The 13281-nt window shown below is 49.5% G+C and overlaps 2 protein-coding genes across 3 annotated transcripts in view; one reads left to right on the forward strand and one right to left on the reverse strand.

Moving 5' to 3' along the window:
• SLCO3A1 (solute carrier organic anion transporter family member 3A1) overlaps positions 1-13281 on the forward strand; it is a 328719-nt gene that overhangs the window by 183341 nt on the left and 132097 nt on the right. The window lies entirely within an intron of this gene.
• LOC130707721 (guanine nucleotide-binding protein G(I)/G(S)/G(O) subunit gamma-7) lies at positions 3266-3972 on the reverse strand. The gene has a single exon (XM_057544334.1). The coding sequence runs from the start codon at positions 3799-3801 to the stop codon at positions 3595-3597; it is 207 nt and encodes a 68-aa protein (XP_057400317.1). The 5' UTR covers positions 3802-3972; the 3' UTR covers positions 3266-3594.

Genomic DNA, 13281 nt, shown 5'->3' on the forward strand with positions numbered 1-13281 from the left:
TGTGTAGCGCACTGTGGAACGGGAGCCTGTTTTGTTTGGTTGGAAGCGGCCATCTGACGATAAACACTTTCTAGGACCCCAAATAAGGGGTCTGCCTTCACTGCTCAGTTGTTCTGCTGATAAGCCCTCATGCTCCCTACGGCCTCCAAAGACTTGCGTGGTCCCTAACCCTGACCCTCTTTGGAATTTCACTGTACCAAATGTAGAGTTCTGGTGTGTCTGTGGCTGGTCTCTTTGTCTGTCTTCGCCACTTTCACTCCTGAGGAGGGGTTAAGGGTTGTGGGGAGAACGCAGTCTTGGGAGCAAGACTGAGATGGTTCATCCTAGGTTCTGCCACTTACCAGCTCTCTGGTGCTGGCCAAGTGGTTAGGACTTTTCTGTGCCCCAGTGGATCATCTGTAGCTGGAATGTCAGCTGTGTCCACTCAAAGGATTGGCATGGAACTAAATGCTCAGTTAGTCGATCCGTGGGCGTCATGGTGGTGGTGATAGTCAGCCTGCCCTCAACCTTGGGCCCTTGCCCATATGGTTTTCATTCTGTGTTGTCTCTACAGTAGCGATCTTTGGCCAAGATGGGGACCAGGAGGCAGAGTTCCCTAAGAGAGGGCTGGTGTTACACTTTGTCCAAAATTGTCTCAAACCCAGAGGACCAGGGCGTGTGCAGGCATGTGACCAGGGGAGAAAAGGGGGAGCAGCAGGGGCTAGGTGTGAGGATGAAAGCTGAATCTCATCATGAGCATCTGGGGTGCTCCTTGAGCATGTGGGACCCCAGAGTCCTAAAGCCAGAGGGGGCTTCAGCGTGGTGTCCTCGGTGGAGGGAGTAGCCACAGGGAATGTCGAGAGTCTCAGGGCTGTGCTTCCACCACCCTGGAATAAATAAAGGGTCAGTGAGAGCATGAAGAGAATTGAAGCTGGAAGGGAGGGATTTTGGAGAAGGCTGTGGATTTTCAGATTTTACTATGTATATGATGGGCGAACCACCGGAAGCTTTTGACTAGCAGAGATGCTCTGGGTTTTTGGCGGAAAGCTCTGGCTGTCGTGATTGGTCGTGATCGGGTGGGCTGGAGTGGGAAACAGCTGCAGATGCGGGGGCCCCTTGGAGGGTTTTTGTGATACTCCTGGCAAGCCATCAGGAGGATGTAGACCAAATCAGAGAGGCGATGAGGAGACAGCTTTGAGGAACATCACAGCAGCTGTACATAAAAGATTGGGAGCCTGGTTGGATTGGGCCTCTAAGGGACGGGGAGGTGATGACAGTTACGCTGCGATTTCGAGTCTGTGTAGCTGGCGGGCTGTGATAGGAAGTCAGGGTGGGGAAAGAGGGGGAGACGAGAGAAAACAAGTCATGCCTGAGCATCTTGGCTTTGAGGTGTCGGGGGAAGTATTCATCCGGGTGTCCTGGAGGCGTCTCATACTTTAGCACGTCCACACAGAAGCGCCTGACCCCCACCGCCATGCTTGCTGTCTCTGCAGCCCTGCGCATCTTAAGGGCAGTCCCACCCATTCAGTTCTCGGGGGGATGGGGAGCGGGGGCCCTTGACTTCTCCCATCCCCCAGTCTCCACGGAGAAGTTATCAGAACACTTTGTCGGTGTTCCCTTTACAGCAGTCTGCTGTCCCCTGCTCCCAGCCCCCAGGGATCCCTCTGCATTCCTGCATGGAGCCTCCCACCCCCATCCTCCTTGTCCCTTCACAGCCCACTGTCAACAGGGTACACAGGAGCCATCAGATCCCATCGCTTTTCCGCTCAGCACCCTGCCATGGCTCTCCATCCTTCTGCGTAAAGGCCAAGTTCATCCCAGCAGTTGACAAGACTCTATGTGATCCACTGCGGCCCCACTGACTCTGCACCCCTCCCCGTCCCTCACAGTGTCCGAGCCAGGCCCCGGCCTCTCTGCTCCTAGGTGTGCAGGTGTGCTCCAGGCCTGGGCCCTTGCTGCCCTGTCTGGAATGCTCTTCGCCACATAACCTCATGGCTTGTCCACACTCCCTTACTCACATGTCCCAATTTCCATGAGACCCGCTCCACCTCCACCAAAACTGTACCCACCCAGCACTGCTATGTTCTCCCCGTTTTTTTCCACCGTCAGTTTGGGAATCATCAGTATAGAGATGGTACTTAAAACTGCGAGGCTGGATGAGGTGGCCCGGGGAGTGGGTATGGGTAAAAAAGGGAGCCTGGGGCACTCCCTAGCTGAGTGGGCAGAAGCGGAGAACCTGGGCCAGAGATCAGAGGGAGCATCTGGGGAGGCTGAGACATGCAGGATCCTGGCAGCCAAGGGAGGAAAGTTCATCCAGGAGGAGGAGGGGGTCACCGGGGTCCAAGGTGGCAGGGGATGGGGGGAGCAGGTAGGATGACAGTGGCCTTTGGATTCATCCATTTTCAAACCTGAGGAGGCCTCATCCCCCTGGTCCCTCCAGCAGTGGCACATGGCTGTTTGTCGTTAAAAGGTCCAGTGAGAATAACGCCTCCATTGATCGATTACATCTCTGCTTTAATACCAATAGCCCTAACTATCACTTCTGGGTGTCCTGTGATGTGTCACGTGATCTATATCCACTCTCTCATTTAGTCCCCACCACAGTGCAATGAGGTCACCACATTTTACAGCCCAGGGAACTGAGGTTCAGAGAGGTTCAGTGGCTTGACCAAGGTCAGAGTTAAAGGTGCAGAACGGGACCGAGGATCCAGGATGGGCTCCCAGGCACATGGTTTTTCAGACTGGGCCAGTTAGTCCTGTGGGCACGGAACAGCCCCAAAGGGTGCCACCCACTAGGCTCCCACACCTGAGCTGGCCACGCAGGGGACCTCAAAAGTTCCTGGAGGCCCTTTGATGAATTTGTGTAAAGAAGTAGGACCAGCTTGGTAATGGCGCCAATAAAACTCCATCTGTGCTGTACATGTTATGTTGATAGTGATGCAAAGGTAAACTTTGCCAGCGGGAAATGTCACTCTTTTCCTTTGCTTTTTCCTTTGTCAGAATTACGTTTGGTAAAAATCCCTGTTGTGTGGCCTGAAGGGATCTTGAAACCCAGATCTGTTTTTTTTTTTTTTTTTTTTTTTTTTTTGGAATTACAAGGTTTTAAATGAAAAGGAGAAAAATTTCTGAAAAAAGTTCATTATGTCCCTCCTCCCAACTCCACCCAATTTTTCTCCACTTAACACACCTGGCCAAAAGCATCACATCATCAACCTGGCTGAAGTCCTCACAAATGGCCAACTGTGTGAGACTTGCCACCCGGCCGGGTCACCCACGCCAACGGCTAATTCACCCACCTCCTTCCCGTCTCCCCGCCCAGCTCGGCTCTAGACCATGACTCAAATGGCAACGCAGTTTTCAAAAATCGTTACCACATCGCTTGGGCATTTCAGCTATTCCCCATCAGAAGTGGTGGTGGAGCCCGGCCCCTGACAGGGCTGTGATGTTGGGTCTGAAAATCCATCTGAACCCAGAGGATACATTTTACCCCACCTGGGTGATGGCAACTTTTTGCATTTCTTTTGGAACTAAGAGTTTTGCTTGACTGTGTACTGAATGATGCCCTGGCTGGGGGAGGGGGGGTCGGGGAGGAGCCTAGCAAGAGGGAAGATAGAGCTATAGGATAATACAAGGCTTCTTGTCCTTAAAGGGGTTCTCCGAGGCGGGGACTCCCACCAGCAGGGGGTCGTTCCGGGCGTGCTGCTCACAGTAGCTCATGAGTTCGGAGGAGGCTTTGGAGACCTTGATGCGCTCGATCCCGGCTTCGATGCGGAGCTGTTCCACCAGCTTCCGAGCCTGGGCTATGTTGTTAGTGGCTGACATTGTCTGCCATCAGCTCTGGGCCCCTGTCGTCCAGAGAGCTTTTTCAGTTTTTCCAAGAAGCAGCACTGTTTGACCCTGTGCTGGAGGCCTGGCTGTCTTCAGCGCCGAGGTTCAGGAACCCAATGTCCGCTCCCTGCGCTCGCGCCACCACAGCCGCCTCAGCCCCTCACGCAGCGCCCCAGATCTGTTTAAATATAAAACATACAAACTCAAGTAAATATACACATACAGAACTGTGCATTCTAAGAAGACTCTCAGTCGGGCGGACTGATCTGCGGGAGACCCAGGAACCAGTATGCCCGCTGTCTGGTTTTAGTTCCCACTGGCACCTGGTGGAGGGCAGAGGGCTGGGTTCTGCCAGCCCCTGGGGAGGTCAGTCTGGAATTACCACGGGGAGTGAGTTCTAACACGCGTGGAGCCCCAGACCGCCAGGGTCCTCCCACTTGCAGAGGCCCATCCACGAGAAGTCCCATCCATGAGAGGTTCCTGACAGTGTGAGTGCCTGTCCTCATCCAGGGTCCCTTCCTGACCCATAAAAGTCCTAGGTCTGGGGACTACCCTGGTGGTCCAGTGGTTAAGACTCCATGCTTCCACTGCAGGGGGCATGGGTTCGATCCCATGGTCAGGGAACTAAGATCCCACATGCAGCATAGCCAAATAAATAAATAAATGAAAATAATTAACATTTTAAAAAAGTGAAGAAATTACTTAAAAAAAAAAAGTCTTCAGTCTGCTTCCTTCCTCACCCCGGGGTGGGGCTGAAGCTCAGTGCTGTCGGCAGAGCCTGTGGGATGTAGGGGCTGATGGTGGGAGAGGACAAGAGTTTCCAGTGACATCACAGTTGGAGGTCCTGGAAGCTGGTCCCCATCCTGAGCTCATAGTCAGAGAGAGATGCTCATGCAGTACTTAGTTCAGACTGTGGTGTCAGCCAGGTGTGACTGAGGCCTCTGCTGAAACACCATCTCCTTCGGTGTAACGGGGGCAGGGCCACTGCCTGAGGCTAGGACCAGCACCACTAACTGCAGAACCTCCCCGGACCATGCTGCAATTAGAGGAAGACACCCATCTGTTTTCTGGATTTCTCCTGAGTGTCTGACAATCCTTCTAGCCAGCTGGGTTTCATGAAACCCCAAATGGGTCTTGCCTGAAGCGCATTTTTCTATAATTTTTAAAGCCAGTCTGAGAGTTTGTTCCGGGAAATCTAATCTGTGCACTTCCTCTGCCAACCTATTGTTGAAGAAAGTCTGTTTAGTATCCGAGAAACCTTCTGGGGCTTTTAAATGATTCTGTTCAAGTTTTTCTTCTCCTCTCACTAAAAATTCCACTGTGCCAAGAACTAAGAGGCTTCAGCTCCTGAGGACTGTCCTTGGGTTGAGAAAAATGACAGCCCTGTATCCTTCCCACCTGGGTAGAGGCATTAATTAATCCAGCCTTTTCACTTACCTTGATAGGGAGCCATATGCCTTGTTCAAAGCCAAAGTTCATTTTTTTAATTAAAAAAAAAAAACCAGCATTGCTTCAGTTACCACTCCCTGGTTCTAAGTACTAGCTTTGCTGCTAAACAGTTATGTAACTGGGAACTCACCTCCCTGGCCTCATCTTCTCTGAAAGGGTGAAGTCAGGCAGCCTGTGAGATTTCCTCCAGCCCTTGTGACCATGTGGGTTGGTAACTTTGCACCTTGTGCTGTGCTGGGAAGCACCCAGATTTCATGGTGAAACTACAGTCTTCCTTCACCAGAGCATTAGAACTTGACCTCTAAGAAGACGGGTCTACTGGAGGCAGGCTGCAGCTGTTTTGGTTAACATTACTCGAAGTCCTGCTCCCTGGTGACCAACTCCACAGGTTCCTTTTTCCAACAAATAGTGATCAAATGCCTTCTAGGGTCCACCCACTGTTCTGAGTGCTGAGGACACAGCAGTAAATGAAACAAAAAAAAAAACCCCGTACCCACGGAGCTTGTACTGTAGCAACATGACTTGGGTGCTTGATTGTATCCTATAAGCCTCGGAGCCTTGATTATCTGTGATCTGTCTGTTGCTTACAACCATCCTCTTTAAGATCCACAGACATTTTCACCCACATGATGTTTTGATAATCACGTCTATGCCAAATGATGTGTTTTACTGCCAAACTGTCTTTTCTTTTTTGGGCTGACTTGGGGGAAATTCATGCATTATTCATTAGACCCCCCAAATGACTCATTTGTGAGTAGATAGGAACCAAAGGCTCAGAGAGGCTGGTACATGGTGACATTTTTTTTTTAAATTATTTATTTATTTATTTTTGTTTCTGTTGGGTCTTTGTTTCTGTGCGAGGGCTTTCTCTAGTTGCGGCAAGCGGGGCCCACTCTTCATTGCGGTGCGCGGGCCTCTCACTATCGCGGCCTTTCTTGTTGTGGAGCACAGGCTCCAGACGCGCAGGCTCAGTAGTTGTGGCTCACGGGCCTAGTTGTTCCGCGTCATGTGGGATCTTCCCAGACCAGGGCTCGAACCCGTGTCCCCTGCATCGGCAGGCAGACTCTCAACCACTGTGCCACCAGGGAAGCCCACATGGTGACATTTTTAAGAAATGGTTAAGCTAGCTATCCAACCCAGATTTTTAATTCTAAATCCAGGCTTCCTTCAACTAAAATCTCAATAATAAAGTCATGTTGTCATATGTAGGGAGTCAGTTTCTAGAACGCTAAACCTAGAACTTATTGCACGGGTCCTATTTGCCAGCCTCAACCCTCCACCCCCAGTGTCAAATTTCTAACAGATTTCTGAAGCCGTCCTGACATTGCTACGACAACTGTTTTGAGTTGCCAAAATGCATGCCATCATGTCACTTCATTCTCATTCATTCGTACTCTCGATGTGAAACTGACTGGAAGACACAGCCTGAGACCTGAACTTCTCCGCAGCTCACACCGCCCTGCTCCAGCAGTTCATTCAGTTGCTAGAACATTATCAGGCTTCCTGGACCTACTGATGCACAAGGCTTCCTTTCTCTCAGCTCTTGTTTTTTAATTTCCACCACTACTTTCCAGCATAGCAGCCTGGTGGTGAGCATTCCAGCAGTCTTGACTTCATCACTATTACCTGGGTCTCTGTTTAATGACAGGGTGGTCCATCCTTAACCATGGCCCCTGGACCACTAGTGTCCCAAGTAGTGAGAAGAGCAGTTAACCTCACACGTTCAGTAATGGGACCTGAAGGCATCCTCTGCTCACTGCAAAAATTATTTGGAGATAAGTACGAGCCTCCCATGAGCGTCAGCCACAGCACAGAAAAGAGTATTGGAGCTAGAAGACCTGGGTTCACGTGCTGCTTTCTCTCTGGGAACAGGTAGAGCTGGGTGTACGAATGTGCCACCTTATCTCTCCAATCCTGTGTCATCTCTAAGATGGAGATAATGATCCCAGTCAGAGCAACCTCCCTGGCTGGCCAGTAGAAAATATATGAACTAATGTGAATAAAAGTACTTGGCAAATGATGAAGTTTCGTACAAATGTGAGAGATCATTACTCATCTTCTGCAAACAGAAGAAGTGATCTGTGGAAGAGGAAAATGCATGGGGATGTAGAAGCTGGAAGGATGTATGCAATTTTGATACCCAGCTTCGCTAATATTAGTATTACATCTCCATATGCCTTAATCTTTGCAAAAATAACAATTATTACAATCTCCAAAGAAGACATTTACTCATGAAAGCAAACAGGTCAGTTTTCTGAATAGTTCAGGTTCCATCCAGGTGTTGGTTATCCTGCTAGGTCGGTGGATTTTGGTGATCTGATTTCTAACGGGCGTTTGCATTTGTAGTACCAGGAAGTATTCCAGGGTGAGACGCGAGTAAGCACATATCTGCCTCAAGTTCCAAAGAGGAAGGTAGTGCGAAAGGCAGGCAGTCCAGAAGGAGAAAGCCCACGTGAGTCAGTCTCCTCACCTGGAAGCCTCCTCCCTGGGATCTGGCCATACAGTGGGCAAACAATGAACCGCGAAGCCGCTGTGTCCTAAGAGCAGTGCCCACAATGACACTGGTGCCATCCTACCCCACGGACCTGCATGGTCCCCCACCTGTGCAGTGATGTTCAAAGAGGGCGTGGTGGTGCCCGGACAGTGCTACCCGCCTCCACCACTGCCTGTGCCTTGACCTTAACTACTCAGGAGAGTAGGGTAATTACCGCTGATAATGGCAGGTGGGGGGCTCTCAGGGAGAGCAGAGTGGGCATCAACCTTCTTTAATCTCCGCCCTTTGGCTGTGGGTCTCAAGCATCAGTGTGCATCAGGAGTGTCAGGGGGAGCTGTTTAAAATGGCCATTTCCAGTTCCCACTTTTAGAAAATCAGATGGACATGGTCTGGGATGGGGCCTGGGAATCTGCATTTTGGACAGACAGCAGAATTGATTCAGGTGCAACCCTAGACCTTTGGGTGTGTGACCTGACTTGTCCCCACATGCCGTCGGGCCTGGGCCCAGCTGACCTCGGACCTCCTGCTTCCTCCTTGGCAATGCCCATCTCACGGGGCTGCAGGGAGCATTAAATTGAATGGGATGTCCAGCCTACAGAGGGGCTCAGTAAATGTTAGTGCTAGCCCTTTCCTCATAGCAACCCTGGACAAGAAAGAGAACTGGGTTTATTTCAGGTTCCCTAGGTTGTGTGACAGCTCTTGGTTCCTACCAGCCTTTTTGCTGATGCATGTATCATATAGGCGTACTTCCATCACTCGGCAGGTGTTTATCCCAGGCGTCCATCTTGCTCCGCGAGCCTTGCAGGGCCAGGAAGGGAGACACAAATGATGTGTGAAAAATAGTTGCCAGCACCATGGATTGGAAGCCCTGTTTTTGGAGGTGAGACTTCAGCACTTGAGCCAAATCATGTTTGCTAAATGGGCAGAACTCTTAGGAAATCAGCTAAAATAGAGCAACAGAGTAAATCGTACAGTCTTTTGTACACTAGGAATTCAGAGAAAGGGGAAAGCAGTGGTAGGTTTCCTTGCTTTGAATGCCTGCCCTTGCTTCCAGGATGAACTATATCACCTTTTGACAGGTATATTTTGAATGCAGATGGAGACAGTCAGGTTTCTCTGTAGTTGTATGTATAAATGTGATTAGAATCAGAGTTTCAGAATCTGAAGGGCTACCACACTCATCTAGAGGCACCGCCACCCCTTCCCATCCTTCCCACACGTGCGTAGTGTCAGAAGTCGGAACCCCAGCAGCCCAAAGAGCTAAGGTGTCTTAGGTACTAAAAGGGACGAAGAACTTGAAGCATATAAACACAGAGTAATTGAAATGGTGTTGAAATATTTAATTTGAATCTTTTAGAAAATCTGTGTGCCACAGATTCCTAGCTAAGTGATGCTGAACACTTTCTAATCATTTAATTGGTGGGTTGGCAGGAAGGAATGGGGAGGTTCATTTAATTTAATAGCCCCGAGGCTCAGCTTCAGACTAAACTGTGAGCAGAATTCACCTTCTCCAGAGAGTGGGTAGGAGTGGGCGAGCTCTTTCCTCTCTCAGTTGAGCCCTAAGGAGCTTGGGGTTCCTTTGATGACTCTCGCCGGAGCTGCTCCCTCGCCCTGGCCCCTCTCTCAGCCAGACGGTTGCAGGAGGACACGCTGTTTCCCATCTCAGCCGAGCTATTGGCATATGTCCTGAAGCAAACACTCTAGTCTTCTTTTGACGGTTACCATTTAACATTCACACGGTGTCAGAAATGTGCCAGGCAGAGGCTGTGCAAAACCTCCTGGGATCATTTTGCCTAACGAACCTAAAATTAATTTCAAAAGTGAGAAGATGTTGAGTATTGGAGACAATAGTGGAGGCTGACTTAAGGGATGAGGTGTGACTATTTTGCTGCGGCACCTGGAAAATGCTTTCTGGGGCACAGAGACATCGGGCCAGTTCACGTGGGGGAGAGGCTGTAAGGCGGTCTCGACTTGTTCATGCACCTCGGAACACTTACGAGCCTTGTGGCGAGATGCAGGAGACACTTCCTGCTTCAGAGGAGCTCACAGAGGAACCCAGCATTGCCTGTGCCTAGTGAGAGCACAGATCACTGACCTTGGACTGGAGCAATGGGGGTCTGTGGGGAGGGGGTCAGAGGAGGCTTCACAGAGAGGGCGCAACTTCCGCTGAGCCTCGGAGGGTGACTAGGAGATCACCATTTAGACAAGGGAGGAGGACAGAAGTCCCATGCAGGGGGGACAGTGTGTGCCAAGATGCAAAAGTGTAGATGGATGAAAGAGCAATGCCCATCGAGAAACCAGCAAGCAGAGGGCAAGGTCAAGGAGAATTAAAAAGTTGATGTCATGTTATGGGGAGCATATCCACCCAGGGGGCTCGGGTGACCTTGGCCATAGGAAGTCATCAGCAGGTTTTAAGATTTATGTTTTAGGAGGATGACTCATGTAGCCACAGAGTGATAAGATAGGGGAGAGATTCTAGAAACAAGATGGCCAGGAAGAGCTCTTCTGTTCTGGGTGAATCGTATGATTTCCTGTGACCTGCCTCTGTGCAGTCACCACAGCCATGGCTGCCTGATCAGCTGGGGGTCACTGGCCCCGTTGTTTGGGCTGAGATGTTAGTAATTGGCCAAAGGCATGTGTTGGCTTTCCATAGGTACCAGTCAACTTGACTCTTTTCCTTGGTCGGAGCCAGCCTCCTGGACCTAGCGAGGCCTTACCCCAGGGACCAGTGATGGGAGGAAGTGCTTGGCCTAGGAGGAGACCATCACCCATGGGATTCTAGCTATTCTTTGTCTCCCCAGTTCAGGTCATGAAAGCAAACAGCCTCCAAATAGCCATCTCCTGACAAATACTCAGTATCCTTCATGCATTCATTATGTACCAGCATTGCTTGGTTTTGAATCCAAACTCAGGAAGAGGCTTTTGATTCATTTGGGCGTGAGTAGACCCAAGTTTTTTGAAGGTCGGAAGAATAAGGAGTAAAGAGTAATAAGACCCATCCTTGGGCCACCCTATCCAACCCCCGGCAGAGAGCTCGGTGTCACACACACATAACCTCTGATACCTTTTTGTTCAGTGGTGCCCAGATTTGAATGCCAGGTGGTAAATGGGCTCCATGCACAGACAGACTTAGTTTCATTTGCATTCTTTTCCTAGGTGAGGGTCTCACCTGGTTCCCGATTCACTTTCTGATCTACCACCTTTCCTATCATTTTCTCTAGTTATTTCCACGTAATGACAACCACTTCCATATACTGTCTGTCTCCCCTGCCAGGCATTTTACACGTGTTAACTCAGTTAGTCCTTCCTCAGAACTTGGAGAGGTCAAAATTACAACCCTGCTTCTGGAGATCAGTCCGGGGAAGCTCAGAGAGTTTTAAGCAGCTCTTGGTGCCTCTCTCCCCATCTCTCCTCCTCTTTGTCTCGGTAGTTTTTGCCGTTCCTGCTGAGAACCTTCTTCCTTTGCGCCTTCAGAGACACTTCTATCACTTCCACCTCCCCTTTTTTATTTTTTACTTTTTAATTTATTTTTTACTGAAGTGTAGTTCAATTACAATGCTGTGTTAATTACTGCTGTACAGCAAAGTGACTCAGTTATACAAATATATACATTCTTTTTCATATTCTTTTCCATTATGGTTTATCACAGGATATTAAATACAGTTCCCTGTGCTGTACAGGAGAACCTTGCTGTTTATCGAATCTCCTGTCTTTTAAAAGGAACTTTTCTCTTGACTCAGCTGCTTCTTCCAGCTTCAGTCTGTGTCTCTGTTTCTCTTCCCATCACCATACCCAGTGGCTGCATGGCTCAGGGTACAAATTCTTGGCCTCTTAGGATGACATTCAGCCCCACCTGTCAAAGGTGACCCCTGTCTCATCACCGCCATCACCCTCCCTGACACGCTATCCTCTCTTGGCCTCTGGCAGGGGGCAGCAGGCTTCCTTCCCCTCTCGCAGACTCCTGCTTCCTCACCCTCTGGGCCCGCTTTTCCTCCTCCAGCCCTCAAAGGATGAGGCCAGTTTCCTGGACCCCTGCTTTTGCCTCTCTGGGAACTCATCCCTTCCCCTGTCCAGATAAGCCCAGCTCCAGGCAGGCTTTGTCTGTTGGACCACTAGATCAGATCTCCTCCTTGGTGGATTTCAGTGGCAGCCCGGCCACGCACGTGCTCAGTCTCTCAGGCCAGCAAATGGGAGGCACCTCTGGCTGGTCCTAGCCTTTCCCTTCTTAACGAAACAGGCAGGATGTCCTGCTGGATCTTCATTCCCAGAGGCCTCCCAGCCCCAGATCTCCGTCCTCTGTATCCCATTACTGTCAGTGGCTCCTCCTCTCCCTCCATCTAGGCCCCCATGTCTTCAGGCCGTCCTGAGCTCAGGGGCCGCATCTGCATTACATTGTCCCCCTACTCGAGAACCTGCCACGGCTCCTCTGCCAGCTATCGCATCCTGTCCAACCTGCCCGACACTCCAGCTCCTTCCCAAACTGCCGCTCAGTCTGTCCCACTGAGACGTTTCTCCCCTGGCTCCCAGCGTTCTCTTTGGCTGCAGACAAGTAGGTCCCCGAGCCCCCAATCCCACCCTTCCCACACCTGCTCTGTGCTTCCGTCTGCTCCTCTCTGGCCGGAACCTCTTCTCTGCTTCCTTTCCGCCTCCTAGCCATCCACCAAGCCTTGCCTCCAACCCTGCTTCCTCTTATTTCTAACACAAAGAAAATGTATGCACTCTTAGGATAACGATACTCACTGTAAAATGTGTTTTAAAGTGCAGTAAGTTCCCTACATACAAACGAGTTCCGTTCCAAGAGCGCGTTCATAAGTCCTATCTGTTCGTAAGTCCAATAAAGTCAGCCTAGGTACCCAACTGACACAATTGGCTATATAGTACTGTACTGTAATAGGTTTATAATACTTTTCACACAAGTAATACATGAAAAATGAACTCACACAAGAAATAAAGAAAACATTTTTAATCTTACAGTACAGTACCTTGAAAAGTACAGTAGTAGAGTACAACAGCTGGCATACAGGGGCTGGCATTGAGCCAGCGAACACACATTCACACCTTTGAAAGTTCGCAACTTGAAGGTTCGTATGTGGGGACTTACTGTACAGAGAAGTATACAGAAGAGATGAAGAAAACTTAAAATTTCACCACCCAGAAATTAAGATTATAATTTGCGTGTATCTTCCAAAGATGATATGCACGTACATATGTAAAGGTATATATTATTTTTACGTCATTGGTATTGTGCTATTTATATATTTTCTCTTTCTTTATTCGCTAATTGTTAATAGAATTTTCCCATTCCACTAATTTATCTTTAAACAGCATTTTTAAAAGCCGTATAATAGCCCATCATATGGATGTGCTGTTGATTTATTTAGCCTGTCTCCTGCTGTAGGTCAGGTCCTGGCTTCCAGCTTTCCAGTATTATAAATAACAAACATCCTTGTCCCCTAACTCTAGCCATTTGTTTCCTGTATCATATGATGTAGCATTTTTTAATAATGCAGAGGCCAGTTGCATTTATTGAG

Source organism: Balaenoptera acutorostrata, chromosome 3, assembly GCF_949987535.1.
Source record: "Balaenoptera acutorostrata chromosome 3, mBalAcu1.1, whole genome shotgun sequence".
In the NCBI taxonomy this organism is placed as follows: domain Eukaryota; kingdom Metazoa; phylum Chordata; class Mammalia; order Artiodactyla; family Balaenopteridae; genus Balaenoptera; species Balaenoptera acutorostrata.

Coding starts and splice junctions, on each gene's coding strand:
- LOC130707721 (XM_057544334.1), bottom strand. CDS start 3,801: ATGTCAGCCACTAACAACATAGCCCAGGCTCGGAAGCTGGTGGAACAG.